The following is a 15,926-nucleotide window of genomic DNA, read 5'->3' as shown; positions in this document are numbered from 1 at the left end:
CACTTCCCTTCTAAAGTCATCTCCGGCTAGTGTCCTCCTCTCTTCTACTCAGCCGCAAGTTCTCTCACTTCCTTCAACATGTCAGTCATACATTCATTTCAGGCTTTTGCGCTGGATTTTCCTACCGACTGAAATGCTTTTCCTAAATACATCCATTATCAATCACGGCCCCAGCAAGAAACTGATAGCTCATTCAAACTGAGTAACTGAGGAGAGAATAATGCAGGAAGCATTTATGAAGGTGTGGGCAGAGTCTGGGAAAACCAACAAAGATGGAGCAGTACCCTGGGACTAGCAAGAACAGAAAGCCACTACCCTCACCGGGCCTGCAGGAGCAAGGGAGAGCACACGGAGCGGGCAGGCACAGTTACAACGACGGACACAGCCAATCCAAGGTGGTGACTGGCAAAGGGGGACTGGGGGATAAACACGAAGCAAAACTGACAGGACTGAGAAGCGACAGGAGACAACTTTAAAATCATATCTTACTACGACTCTCTCAGAAGCAACGGAAGAGGAGGGGAAAAAAGAAGAATATGGGAGTAAAGGCGATCCCTTCCTGACCTTCCGGCTAAGACCAAGCGTAGAAGCAAAGACCTGAAAACATTATAAACCACTTAGCCTAAATCGCCCTTCTGGAACACTGCACCCAACAATGGCAGAATTCTCTTTAAACACACATGCAACATTCACCAAACTCGATCTCTGGCTGCCTCATAATGCAAGTCTTGATAAATTTCAAAGGACTGAAATCATACAAAGTATACTTTCTGATCAAAATGGAATTAAACTAGAACCTCATAACAAAAAGATGACATTTGGGAATCAAGTAACAGGCTTCCAAAAAACCCAAAGAAGAATTCACAATGGAAATTGGGCTCATTAAGAAGCAGTGTAGTGGGCTTCCCTGGTTGGCTCTAAGGTAAAGAATCCACCTGGCAATGAAGGAGAAACACGTTTGATCTCTGGTCCCAGAAGACCCCACATACCATGGAGCAAACTACGCCCATGCAGCACGACTGAGCCTGGGCTCTGGAGCCTGGGAACTGCAGCTCCTGCAGCCCAAGCACCCTACAGCCTGTGCCCTGCAACAAGGGAGTCCACTGCAACGAGAAGCCCGTGCACCCCAACTAGAGAGTGGCCCCTGCTCACCCCAGCTGGAGCAAAGCTCTCAGAGCAACAAAAACGCAGCCAGCCAAACTAATCATAATTACTATTAACAACTAATAAATAAAACAAACAGGGCAGTGATCAATTTGTCATGCCTGCTGCAGGCAAAGAGGAAAATGACACTCACAGGGTGGGAGCATTTGTCCTTCCTGCCTCAAATGCCAATGTTCTTGGCTAACTGTTGTTACCATGATACACTTTGCTGAATCATCTAATCCATACCAATGGCCCCGCTTTGACCTCTGTACAATTAAAGTCTTACATGTCTACTTTGGCTGAGATCTCTCTCCTGAGTTCCATGCCTCTCAGTAGCCTTTTGGACACTTTGAAATTCCAGACACACCTCAAATTTAACATGAGAAGAACAGAACTCTATGTTCTCTGTGTGTGTTGTCCAACCATCTACAACCAGCTCTACCAGATCTATCTGAGAAAATGATGCTTTTTATCTCAGCCTAGAAGGCAAAAAAAGCAGAGACATTACTTTACCGACAAAGGTCCGTCTAGTCAAAGCTATGGTTTTTCCAGTAGTCATGTATGGATGTGAGAGCTGAACAATATAAAAGGTTGAGCACCAAAGAATTGATGCCTTTGAACTGTGGTGTTGGAGAAGGCTCTTGAGAGTCCCTTGGACTGCAAGGAGATCCAACCAGTCCATCCTAAAGGAGATCAGTCCTAAATATTCATTGGAAGGACTGATGCTGAAGCTGAAACTCCAATCCTTTGGCCACCTGATGCGAAGAACTGACTCACTGGCTAAGACCTTGATGCTGGGAAAGATTGAAGGCAGGAGTCTCCTTCAACAGAGGATGAGATGGTTGGATGACATCACCTACTCAATGCACATGAGTTTGAGCAAGCTCCGGGAGTTGGTGACAGACAGTGAAGCCTAGTGTGCTGCAGTCCATGGGGTTGCAAAGAGTTGGACATGACTGAGCAACTAAACTGAACTGATCCATAGAAAAGCACTAAATTCCTTAACTTGGGTTGTCTGGTTGTTTTATTTTTTCATTAACAGTGATCTTTTGATGTGTTCTGAGTAGCTGATCTGTACTGCAAAATCTCCTACATACTCTGACTCCCCCTCATTGCCTCTTTGGAGCAGTCTCTCAGAGTTATCTGAGATGCTATGTCCTGGGTTTGAAGTCCTCAGAAAGTCTGCCAAATAAGACATAACTCTCAACTTCTAGGCTGTGCACTTTTTTCAGACAACAGTTTTGCCAACCAAGCAGGGCATACTTGTCTCCTTTGCCTAAACTCTATGGGGATCCAGAACCCTGAGAGAGCAGAGCCCTCTTGTGCCCGTCCACCTCCTCAGAGTCCAGATGAATCTGGGTCTCTCCTGGCTCCAGGATCTCCTGTTAATGGCTGATGACTCTGAGTTTCATTTGGCAGCATCTCAGTACCAGTTGAAAGATATTAGGGAGTGATGCCCTAATCTAAAGGTATTAGGGGAGCCCTGTTGAAAAACACTGAGAGACATCCCTAACTGGAAGATAGGGGAGTCTGGAATTTGCTCAGTAAAAGAAATTGAGAGGTCTGAGTTGAGAGGTTGGGGGAGGAGAATGACTTGAAATTTTTAAAGGAGAACTGGAAACCAGCCTCCAGCTAATACTCCAGCTAGATCATACTTGAAAGTACCTAAATTTTACTAAAAAAATTTCTTAACCTTAAATGACCAAACTGGGGGAGGGGGGAGGTGTGTGTATGCAGTTAAGTTAAAAATTTGGCTTGATAAAAAATATCTTTTCAGAATTCTGACCTTAAACAAAATCTTTGTAGAGGAGACTTGCATTTCTCTTCCTGTGTCTTTGAGATGTATCAATAAATGTTCTGCCTGATCTTCTTAGGGAGGTGTGTGTGTGTGTGTGTGTGTGCGCGTGTGTGTGTGCGCGTGTGTGTGCGCGCGCGCGCGCGTGTACTTTAAGAATTTTATTTAGGTGACATCCTCCCCATTCTCGTACAGGGAAGCCTCTTACATCTTACTAGTTTGAATCACTGTTAGTATATATCTCATTAATAGCCAAATGATGAGTGTGTGTGTGTGTGTGCGCGCGCGCGCGCGTGCGTGCGTGTACTTTAAGAATTTTATTTAGGTGACATCCTCCCCATTCTCGTACAGGGAAGCCTCTTACATCTTACTAGTTTGAATCACTGTTAGTATATATCTCATTAATAGCCAAATAATGAATCCTTTAAATTAGAGAAGCTTTTAAACTGGTAAGTTTTTAGAGAGCTATCATTATAAACGGCTGTTTTACTGGTATCTATAAAAATTAAATTAAAGATGGGAAAAAGGAAATATATCTAATGGCTATCCCTAGAACTTCCTTAGTTTAAAACAAGGAAGAAAAAAAAGCAGTTTGGGAAGTTTTATTTGTGGTCTTTGCTTCCCCTCCATGGGTCTTACAGATGCTACTAAAAACATCAGAATAATTAATGTTAACAGGAAAAAAAACTGTAAGGAAAGTCTAGATACTTTTTCCAACAAGGTAGAAATCTTAAAAAGACTTACCCCAAATAGATAAAGAAATCTTTAAATGGTTATTCAAAATGCAATAAATAAAATGGACACTTAAGGGATTAAAACACAAGGTTTTGATATTACACTACCTAAGGTTAAGTGGACCAGAAGGGAAACCCATGTGGTCCCCAACATTAAAAGCCAAACAAGTCCACTCTATTTACTCCAGATTTGTTAAGTATAGGTTTAAGGGGCTGGAAAAAAAATTACACTGAGATACCTGACCAACAATTAGGCCAATTAATCAAGATTAACAAAAGGGCCTGAGTTTCATGGCTCTACGCCCTCTATGGGGATCCCAGAGCCTTTAAAAAAAAAAATAGATAAAATGGACAGGGAATAAAAAGAAAAACTTCTAGAACTCCTCCTGTAAGATCGAAACTTGCTGACTGGATTCTAGTGAAAGCTAAAGATATAAAACATAGAACTGAAATAAGTATATAAGAATTGATATATTTTCATTGGTTTTATATAAGATGGCTACATCTGTTTTCTTTAATTCTGAGATAGACATGTTTCACTGAGGAATATTTCCCTGTGTGGTATTATAAGACAAAACATATAGATCTGCTTGTCAGGAAATACTAATTAAATATATTAAAGGAAATCAATAGGGACTTCCCTGGTGGCTTAGATGGTAAAGCGTCTGTCTACAATGCGGGAGACCTGGGTTCGATCCCTGGGTCGGGAAGATCCCCTGGAGAAGGAAATGGCAATCCACTCCAGTACTATTGCTTGGAAAATCCCATGGACAGAGGAGCCTGGTAGGCTACAGTCCATGGGGTCGCAAAGAGTCGGACATGACTGAGCAACTTCACACACACACACACCTGAGCCATACAATGGAGAAAAAAGTGGGAACTAATATTCAAGGACTAATAAAAATAAAAACAGTGATTTTGTTCTGGGTTTAACTTATGAACTTAGAAAGAGGCTCTTTATTGAATGCTTTATATGAGTTTTTGAAGGCATGATAGAGTAAACTCTAAAATTCTAGAACATAGAACTCTTAAATTTGAATTAGAAATCTCTGATATGGCAAAGCAACTTTCAAATATTATATATATAATTATATAATAAAATACATATAAACATATATATATATATATATAGCGGCAAATCAATCTTTTAACATCACTGAGGTGACAAACAGTTCTTCGGGTAATTAAAAACAACTGTTTTTGTTCTGCAAAGCTCTGCAAATCAGAAATGTAAATATAGCCCACAATGACCTGAGATTGAGTCTAATTGCTCAGTCAGGCAAAACCTGAAGCCAAGGGGAAAAAATTACAAAGGTGGTAATTTTAAATTCAAACCACTGGAAAGCCTCCCTCAACTGAAAATCTAATTCATAGACTTCTTAGAATCTTTATCAAAGACAAACACAAATCTTTAAATCTCTTTTCCACAAATAGTAAAGTCTCAGTCATCTAAGCACGCCAATTTAATTCATCTCAAGTGTTATTTACAAACTAGTAAGTTTATACTGTAATACCCGATTCATTTCTAAGTTTCTTAAGTGAAGCCATGAGCTCTCTAGTTTTGCCTATTCACATATCTCTGTACACATTATATATATGAGATATCTCTATCTCTAGAAAATATCAAAATTAAATTTATAAGAGCTCTATTTAATTGACTCAAAAGTAAATGCTTACAAACTGAATATTTCTACACAGAAAGAAACTGATCAAAATGACTTTCAAGTTCATGTTAATTGAAAATATTTAATATTAAGTTAATACCTGGTCTTAAGGTTAGTTTAAGTTTGTTGAGCTAATTAATATGGACATGTCTTTAGAGTGACCAACATTAGGTACAATACTTATTGTACCAAGGTTTAATGGAAGTTAAATAAAATTTGTTAGTATCTATTGCAAATTTGTCAGTATGAAAAATAACTTGGTATAATAAATATTTACAAGTGAATTCAATGCAAATGAGATAGTTTTTAGATGAACTTTTAAGGAATATTTATATTTAAGGAATGTCTACTTAAGAATAATCTCTCCAAATATTTGGCAACTTTAATTTAGAGCTATGCTAAATTAGGTGATGGAAGTTTATTAAATAACAAGTCATTCTCAAATAAAATAAGATATGTCAATTACTTAACAGAGAAACTAAAGGTTTTTAGGACTTATTAATGAATATGTTTGGTGCTACCCTGAGATGTTCTCTATAAAAAAGGAAAGGTTTTTAGAAATTATCACTAGTATTTATGTTCGCCAATCTACAGAAAGCTAATGTAAAAGACGGTTCGTAATTGCTTACTTCTTAGTTTTCACTAGAAATTAAGGTTTTTAAGAGTTGAGGATTCTAATTTAAACATGTAATTAAAGCTAACAGAAATAATAAAGGAAACATTTCAGTATATAGTAGGAAAATGGAATGTGTGTTTTTCAGAAAAGGAGGCATTAAAAATGGAACTACATGTTATTAAGAGAAAAGAAAGTAAGTTTATCTTAGAGCTGGTTGTTTCTGGATGGAAAGACTAAATTAGGACAAACTAGACAAAGACAGATACAGGCAGTGATGGAAGGTTTGTGGATGGTCAGGATTGGCTAGATTTAGATCAAAGTTAATTAAGTGAATTTTGTTGTTAAAAGTAAGCTGGTAAAAGACTAGCTCTAATTTTCTCTCTCTTTTAAGAGAGCAGTTTCCTTTGCCTTTGATCAGAAAGCACAGGATACTGGCCCAGTTATCTGAGATGGCTATCAAAGGAATGAGCTCAGTGAGCCTAGACTTTGCATCTCACTATACATGTATGTTTGCCTTTCATAGCAGACTGTGTGAGTTCCCGCGCCCTTAAGTGATCTGTATTTGTTTTCTGAAATCATTTGTGACTTTGGTTAAATAAACATCAATTCATATGACCTATGATACTATTGTGTGTGTTCTTGTTTTTAAATTGGGGTATAATCGCTTTATAATATTACATTAGTTTCTGCTGTACAACAACATGAATCAGCTATATGTATACATATCCCCTCCCTCCTTATTGTGTTTTAAACCTTTTTGATATTGTTAACAAACTTCCCAAACATGAAAATCTAACAAGTTCTTTTAGCTTCCAGCTAACTCTTCAAATGAAGAAGGAAATGGCAACCCACTCCAGTATTCTTGCCTAGGAAATCCCACGGACAAAGTCTGAGCCTGGTGGGCTAAAATCCATGGGGTCACAAAGAGCTGGACATGACTTAGCAACTGAGCACTGAAAACAACTCTTCAAAGGAACACTGCGAAACCTCAAAGAGGACTGTTAAACTAATTAGGCTTATTTGGTATGTTGAATTACTTGAGAAACATTGTCTGGAGGTGAACTTTAGGTTATAATGTAGAGGTGAATGTCATTAATATATTCCAAAATTTATATGGAATTCCTAAAATCTGATAGATGCCCTGATATAATGTTATCAGTCATAATCCTGTGTGTGTGCTAAGTCGCTTCAGGTGTGTCCAACTATGTGCGACTCTGTGCGCTATAGCCCATCGGGCTCCTCTGTCCATGGGGTTCTCCAGGCAAGAGTACTGGAGTGAGCTGCCATGCCCTCCTCCAGGGGATCTTCCCAACCCAGGGATCGAACCCGGGTCTCTTAAGTCTCTTGCATTGGCAGGAGGGTAACACTAGCACCACCTGGTTCTCTTAAAATGTTTCATGTCACAGAAACAGCCAAGTTTCTTGCCAACTGCGCTGTACTCAAATCTCTAACCATGCCAGTCTAAGTTTCGTCCTTTATAGACAATCATTAGTTTACACTGATAGTTCAACAAAATGAGTCAAGAAGACTCATAAAAAGGACTTTTTAACAAATACAAGTTTCTGAAAGTCTTTAGATAAATATGATTTATAACTTTATGACTTTTTCGGAAACATATTGGCTTTTAATATTTGTTGCCCAGAAAAAAAAAAAACTTACCTCTTATGCTATGGCCTACAACAAATTGATGAACTATACCTTTGTAAACAAAAATATAACATTTTTCTCTCTACCTGATCCTTCCAGAATTTGGCTTCTCTGGCTAGCTTTCTGTGGACTTGATGGTTTATTGCAACCAATTATAACTAGTTATACTAATAACGAGTCATACTAATCATTAATTTGTTCTGTTTCCATACTCTTCATTCTTTGTGTCTCCCTGCTACACCTTGACTTTACCAATGCTATTAGCTGTATTACTTATATCCTATCTATTTTATAAGATTCTTTTCTCTTACATTACCCAATGTGTAACCAGGCAAGAAAATTGATAATGGCTAAACATCTTGAGGTATTAGATCACATTTATAATTCTACATACTAACAATTTTCAAAATAAATAGGTTAATTGTAACAGTATAATTCTACGTATGGGAAAAAGCAACAAGAGAAAACATTTTCTGGATCATAATAGACTAGTAAATCAGAGGATCCAGAGGATTTTAAATTATCAATGGGGTCTAATCCAGAAATTAGCACCTGGAGTGGTATATCAAGAACCTTTGCCTGACCTAGGAATAAGCATTCCTAGCAATGTGGGACAAAAGTTGGTTGTGAAATGTCTCTCAAACATTGGTCATATTTTGGACCGGAGAGACCGTGAACTAAAATACTGCCTGCCATATCAGTAAACAAAGAATGTTGCAGCCATCAAGCCACACGTTACACCCACCCAAAGGTGAGCCCTGAGGGGACTCAGGATGGAAGCAAGCTCCCCACCGCTACAGCCACCCTTGAAAGTGCACTCTGAGGGGACATGAGGTGAGAAGGCAGAGGGTACCGGCCCCAGCTGTCGGAAGCGTGGTTCAAAGGAGCGAGCCCTGCTTTGCGCCCTTCCACACACAGGAAAGCACGACGTCCCGTAACTGCAGACACCTGGTCTTCCTTCACTAACAACGTCCTTTCGATGCTCTAACCACCTGGTCTTCACTGCAAAATCTCCTACATACGCTGGCCCCCCCGCTTGGCCCTGGAGCAGTCTCTCAAAGTCGTCTTCGATGCAGTGTCCTGGCCCTGAAATCCTCAGAAAATCCACCAAATAAAACTCTCAGCTTCTAGGCTGTGCTTTGTTTTTCAGACTACACATTTTAAAAATACATTTTAAAGAGTGTTGTAACAATTTTTGGTTTTAAATGTCAATATTTACAATACAATGGAGACAACATGCTCTTCAACTATTTATACTTATCAGGGAAATTTCTAGATATCCACCTAAAAATGTACATGGGGATATATATTTGTAAAACCTAAGAACTAAGTGAGAAAAACATTTGAAGACCACTGTTCAGTCTGTAAGACTATAGCATTTTGTCAGCAAAGTCTATGTTTTAATTATTTTTGTATCCCCAGCACCAAAAATAATACCTCAAACCAAGCAGGTATTCAATAAATGAATATATAAATGAATGATTACATTGGGTTGGACCAGAAGTTCCTTCAGGTTATTCCATAATGTCTTATGGAAAAACTCAAACAGACTTATGGCCAACCCAATAGTTTTTAGTCAAATACTGTTTTTCTTCATTAGGTTTTGTTTCAAGCCCCATTTTCTACATTCTTTGAGAATAGCCCATCTTCTAACGTGCTCAGAAATCTAGTAACTAAAAATATAATAAACTGAGCAAAAATGTAAAAAAAAAATCGTCATTTATCTGTAAAGGATTCATATAGGGGAAGTACTATAAGTATTAATCTAAAAGACAATAATAATACTTACACAACAGGCAATACAGCATAAGCAAAAGACATTAATGCACGCCTCTCTTCAAATAAACCACAAAAACATTTTGGTTAAGTGTAATTATTTGTTTAAAAAGATTCAAGTTAATAAAACACTCATAATGGAAATTGTTAGAATAACTAAGAATGAGTTAACAGAAAGTATAAATTGTTATAGAATATGCTGCTTAACATTTATTACATTTATCATTACAAACAATACCAAAATGTAAGCACTGAGCTTTCAATGAGAACTGACTCACTGGAAAAGACCCAGATGCTGGGAAAGACTGAAGACAGGAGGAGAAGGGGATGGCAGAGGATGAGATGGCTGGATGGCATCACTGACTCGATGGACATGAGTCTGAGTGAACTCCGGGAGTTGGTGATGGGCAGGGAGGCCGGGCGTGCTGTGATTCATGGGTTGAAGAGAGTCGGACACAACTGAGCGACTGAACTGAACTGAACTGAACTGAACTTCTTCTCATACTGTGAGCTATAAGGACAGTCAAAATCTAGGCCTGTCAGTAAGGCTATCACTGCTACCACCTTAAGACAGCCTGCCAGACACAAACCAATACAGCAGAAAATCAGATTCAGCAGAGGAAGAGTAGAGAGTGGCGGAACCAAGGGAAAGGCGGAGAGCCCAAGCCCTAAAGAAATTCTGACATCCTACACTAGCCGAGGCTGAAGTCACTGGACTGCTCATCTATGTGAACCCATGACACGTTTTTCTGTACATATTTCTGTCACTGAAAACCTCATGACTGCTAACTACTACAACCAATTTTGTATAGTAAAGGCAGGTGGAGCAAGTGTCACTATTCCTCTTTTACAAAGAAGACACATACTCACAGAGGAATACAGGACATTTTGACCCTGAGGATATTCTGAGAACAAACATTTCAATCAAAATAATACTAATAGTCATAAATTTTCATCAAGTGATTAGCTTTAGAATAAAATTAAGCCAAAAGGACTTCTTGATCAAGTTTTATAGAGCACTTTTTTTATTTAAAGTATTATTTTATAGTAAAGATTTGTCAATTACTCTTTTGTCCATAGAGAATTTCACCAATTATATCCTCTACCCTCTGTCCTCTGTTTTCCTTTATGGCTATCAGTGTGGACTGAATATCAAAAAGATTGCTCTTTCTTCAATTTTTAATCAACAAACGTTGTAGTATATAGCTCTGCCAGAAGTTTATTTGATAGTTTCAATGGCACCCCACTCCAGTACTCTTGCCTGGAAAATCCCATGGACGGAGGAGCGTGGTAGGCTGTAGTCCATGGGTCGCTAAGAGTCGGGCACGACTGAGCAACTTCACTTTCACTTTTCACTTTCATGCATTGGAGAAGGCAATGGCGACCCACTCCAGTGTTCTTGCCTGGAGAATCCCAGGGACAGAGGAGCCTGGTGGGCTGCCGTCTATGGGGTCGCACAGAGTTGGACATGACTGAAGCGACTTAGCAGCAGCAGTAAGTCTTTACATTTTTTGTTTGACTGATAGTTTTTATTTAATTTTTGGCCAACCCAGGAGAATTGTGGGTATTTTCTTCAGATAGTTCAAAGCTGTTCTATTGCCAAGATCTTTATCTATCTCAAAAATGCTTTTCTTAGTTACATATTTCAGGCACATCCATGGGCAGCCCTTCTTCTACAATGGGAGATCCAATGATTCTTGCCTGCCAAATTGTAGGCTACAAATCAAGTTAATTAATATACACACCTTAGGACATTCAACTCTGAAACAGACTCACAATTCAATGACCTGCAACTTTGAACTAAACCAACCAAAGAAGTTGGCTTACTTCTAGGTTTCTCAACAGACCGATTTACTGGGCCAGATGATTCTTTATTGTGAGGGGATGTCCTGTAGAATGGTAGGATGTTTAGCAGATTCAAGGGTTTCTACCCATTAGATATAAGTAGCACCCCCTTTCTCTTGGTAAGGGCAACCAAAAATGCATTCAGACATTGCTGAATGCCCCCTGGGGAAGGGGAATTACCTCAGTTAAGAACCACGTAAGTGCCATTTTTTTTTTTAATACAAAACTTAGACCCAAGAGGAAACCAAATTTATCAGCAGTTTCCAGGTTAGTCTCTGTGTTCCCAATAAATTGTTTTCCTAGCAATTTATTCGCTTACAACTGTCCTGGGATGTTATTGCTAAATTCTTTAATACACAAACTCACTGTCCTCAGGTGCAAAGTAGTTAATAATTCCTCCAAAGTTCAATGCCTAGTAAATAGAGAGCTAAGACTTGCGCACACACACATATAGGTTTTCCCCTTTACACTATATTTCTGAATTGAAGCAGGAGTTCTATGTTTCCCTTCCCCAAAGTCATTAATTCTATTATAAACTAAGGATATAATCTTAAAATCACAAAGATATATACGGATGGATGTTTATTACACCATTTATAGGTTTAAAAATAGATAACCTGAATGTCTAAGAATAGGATACTGGTAAAATAAGTTATATGGATAAATATATGAACTTAACGCTTATTTAAAATAACCATATAGCGCAGTATTTATCACCATATTAATACATTCACAATAATAGCTGAGAATAAATTATAAAACATACATGATTCACTTTTTTAAAAAGAAATTTGTATTCATATACATAATAATATACATATTATTTTACAAAACCTGGGCTTCCCTGGTAGCTCAGATGGTAAAGCGTCTGCCTACAATGCAGGAGACCAGGGTTCAATCCCTGGGTGGGGAAGATCCCCTGGAGAAGGAAATGGCAAGCCACTCCAGTATTCTTGCCTGGAGAATTCCACGGACCAAGGAGCCTGGTAGGCTACAGTCCATGGGGTCGCAAGAGTCAGACACGATTGAGCGACTTCACTTCACTTTAAAAAATCTGGTAACATTAACACAAAAAAAAAAGACAATCATGAATCTACATGGAAACAGTCCGTTTTAGAGGACTTCTCTGTATTTTACTTACAACAAACATAGATTTCTTATACAGAATTTTTAAATACTTCTGTTAAAAAACTTATACACAAAAGTCATAAAGTAGTGAAACCCTTTAATAATAACAGTATAAAAGGACGGTGTTCAAAATGTCAAAGTGGAGTTACAGAGTTATGTTTCCATATTATCACTTGATCCATGATACACCTGTGCCTGTTTGACATGAGAGTCCTACTGAACTAATCTGTCTCCTCCTGAGGAAACACTACAATAATCTTTATTGAAAATTCTTTGCAGGGAATTCCCTGGCAGTCCAGAGGTTAAGACTCTGCACTCTCACTGCTGAGGGCCCAAGTTCAACCACAGCTCAGGGAACTAAGATACCACAAGCAACTTAGCCAGCCAAAACAACAACAACAAAAGAACTCTGCAGCAGCTAACCTCCTTGTTAACCTCTTTGTTCTAAAACCAAGAGACAATACAACTAATTGAAGTGTAAAGAGATATGCAGAATTTACAAATTACGGATGTTTAGACAAAGGATAAAAAGCGGTGGGTTTGGGTTTGGTTTTGTTTGTTTGTTTTTAAACAAAATGACCCTCTCTTTCCTCTGCCTCTCAGGCTTTATAAAGCTCCTATCTTAAAGGCCAACACAGCAAATTCCAGTCACTCCTGGTCCCTCTGTATGAACTGGAACATAATAATACACTGAATGCTTATTAGGTACAACGAGTTGACAGGCACAAAAAGGAACATAAAAATAAATAAGACGTACATACAGCCTAGGAGAGATAAAAATAGTATATAATTTGTATCTATTGTTTATGTACCGTGTTGTTCTTTTTCCAAACTACTAGGAAGCAATGTCAATTACTGGCAGAGAGAAGAGTTACCAGTCACATGGCTGAGCGCAGATGAGCACATCTTCCCAATCTAACCTGTAATTCATTACGGCACACTGCTATTTGCGGTTTACATTTCTCTATGTGTGACATCTGGTTCAAAAGGGGACACTCCAACCTTGATGGCCAGTGTTACATCCGAGGGAAGCCCAGAGCTTGCTGCCTGTTTACCTGGCTCACAGCTGTTTTTACTTGAGTCCAGATCTCTGGTGAGTCTCCAGGTACATTTATCCTCAGTCCTCGTATCTTCAACCTTAAGAATCTTTGTGGTAGCAAGGCAAGTAGGGTTAACATAGCTTACTCTTTGTGTCATGACGCTAAGTGACTGAGTCTAAGAAGTGAACACGTCATTAGTAATGTGTACGTGAGTCTCACATTTGCAGCAAAGCTTGTACTTTGGATTTGCTCAACATAATACACATTTTGAGGTCATGTCTAAATGTTTTTATAGTCAACATGTATTATTCATGTACAAAGAACAATTATTATTTAAAGTTCACATGACTTAACCCTGCTAAGGTCCCCTGGAGGACGAAATGGGAACCCACTCCAGTATTCTTGCCTGGAAAATCCCATGGACAGAGGAGCCTGCTGGGCTACAGTCCATGGGCCAAAAAGATTCAGACACAACTTAGCAATTCAGCACACACACAGGCAACAGCCTACCTAGAGAGTTCTCACAGTTCAAACCTAAAAGGAACTGTTTTCATTTCTTCTAAAGCCAAGAAAACAATAAATCTCACATAGCTGAAAATATACTAAAAATAATAAAGAAGCTAACTTTGAACATTAATATATGTCAGGGACCCTAATAACTAATTAAATCCTCACAACAACCCTATCTAATATACTTTCCTTATCCTCATTTTACAGTTAAGAAAACTGGGACACAAAATTAGGTAACCTACTCTCAAATCCCCAAATACATATATACACACACACACACACACACACAGTGCAGAAATGGGCTCCAACCAGGCTGATTCATTCTAAAGCCTGAGTTATAGATCTTTGACCTCTGCTAAGGCAAAGGAGAAACAAACAGCTCAAAGAAAGAAGAAAAAAAAAAAAATCCTAGAAACGTAATAATTGATAAAGGAGCAAAACATGAAATAAAACTCTATACAGGAAAAAAGAAAAAAGCATTTGTTCAATGAAATGAATCAAATGGATAGGACTTAATCTCCCTCATTTCTGACAAGGAAAATTATTGGTGGGTGGGGGGAGGAGCGTGCAAAAGAAACAACGAAACTAGCAATTTCATAGTGAAAATCTCTCTTATTCTTAGCAACAACGCGGAATATCTTGCCTACAATCACTCTGCCACTCAAGTGAAGCAACAACATACATCCCTTTCCTTAACCAGCACAAAGGATCTAACTCCAGCACAAACACAGAGTCCCTAAAACCAGCCCGGGCAGAGCCAGGAAATACTTTGCTTAGAAATCTGAGCAGGGAATTCCCTGGTGGTCCAGTGGTTAGGACTAGTGCTTTTCACTGCCAAGGGTTAGCTGTGTGATCTGCAGGAAGTCACTTTTCTTTTCCAGGTCTCCATGACCTCAATCATAGAGTCAAGGGTTTAAACTAAATCAAGTTGCGGTTTGGGTTCTAGAACATCGTGAACTGGGAGAAAAGAAAACTTCCAAGCAGAACTTCGACAGAAAGGCTCACGGATACGTTTAAAACAGAACGAAGGGGTTCTCTGGCGAGAACGCACACTTGTCAGCGGCCGCCAGCCCTGGCTGGAACATGGCACGGACTGACTTCCATCCAGGTCCTGGGGACTCGGAGAGCAAGGTCAGGCCCAGCTTTCCGCAGCCTCTGAGGGCAGCTGCATGAACCCCTGTGTGTACAGTAATCTAAGTCAGAATCCCGGGGTGGGATGGTGAAGGAACCACTGGGGTCAGGAAAAAGCATCATTTCAGATCATCAGGAACCTAAAGCCAGGCCCCTCGCATCACAGAAGGAGGCTCAGAGACTGCAAACGCCTGGCCCCGCGCTACCCAGCAGACAGAGGCGGAGACTAGAGCTCCCGGAGCCGCGCTCCTTCCCAAGGAAGCCGCGGGGAGTGAGGGGGCGCGGGGACGCGGAGGGCCCGCGCGCGGCGAGCGCGGCCGCGGGGCGCCCCGGGTTACCTGAGCCGGCCCCCGCCCCTGCGTGCAGAAGCCTGGCCTCCGAGCGCGGCGCGGCGCCTCCCGGCTGGCGCCGCACCACCTGCCGCAGGAGCAGCCGCACGCGCCGCGCGGCCGGAGGGCCGCCAGGCGGCCCGAGGAGCAGGAGCCGCGACTGCATGGGGGCCGTCGCCGAGCGCAGGGACAGGGGGTCCGCGGCGAGCGGCGCTGCGGGACGGGCGGCGTGAGGCGGCACGACAAGGGGGACAGGAAGCGGCGGCGCGCGGAGTCCGCCGGAAATTCCTTCCCCCGGCGCGCCCGGCTTGGCCGGCCCGGGCGGCCCTGGGCCCGCTGGGGTGCCGGTCCCCGCCGCCTGGAGCCGTGCCCGGGGCCGGCGGGGAGGAGCGCGTGCCGGCGGTGACCCCGGGGCGCGCCTCGCCCTCACCTGCGGCGCGTCCCCGGACTCCCTGACAGGCCTCCGGCGGCTCCATACGGTCCCGTCAGTGCTAGGGACTTCAGGAGATGCTGAAAGGTGTCAGGAGCCTTTGATGGTGTCACTCTTTCTTGGTTAATGGCCCGG

The 15,926-nt window shown here is 40.8% G+C and overlaps 1 protein-coding gene across 1 annotated transcript in view; it reads right to left on the bottom strand.

Annotated features, from left to right (window-relative positions):
- VWA8 (von Willebrand factor A domain containing 8) overlaps nt 1-15,596 on the bottom strand; it is a 376,045-nt gene extending 360,449 nt beyond the window's left edge. Inside the window, exon 1 of the mRNA XM_018056795.1 lies at nt 15,371-15,596. Within this exon, the coding sequence (XP_017912284.1) occupies nt 15,371-15,527 (157 nt within the window). The 5' untranslated portion in view covers nt 15,528-15,596. The remainder of the gene's footprint in view (nt 1-15,370) is intronic.

Source organism: Capra hircus, chromosome 12, assembly GCF_001704415.2.
Source record: "Capra hircus breed San Clemente chromosome 12, ASM170441v1, whole genome shotgun sequence".
NCBI lineage: Eukaryota > Metazoa > Chordata > Mammalia > Artiodactyla > Bovidae > Capra > Capra hircus.
This window is presented reverse-complemented; position numbering and strand designations above follow the sequence as displayed.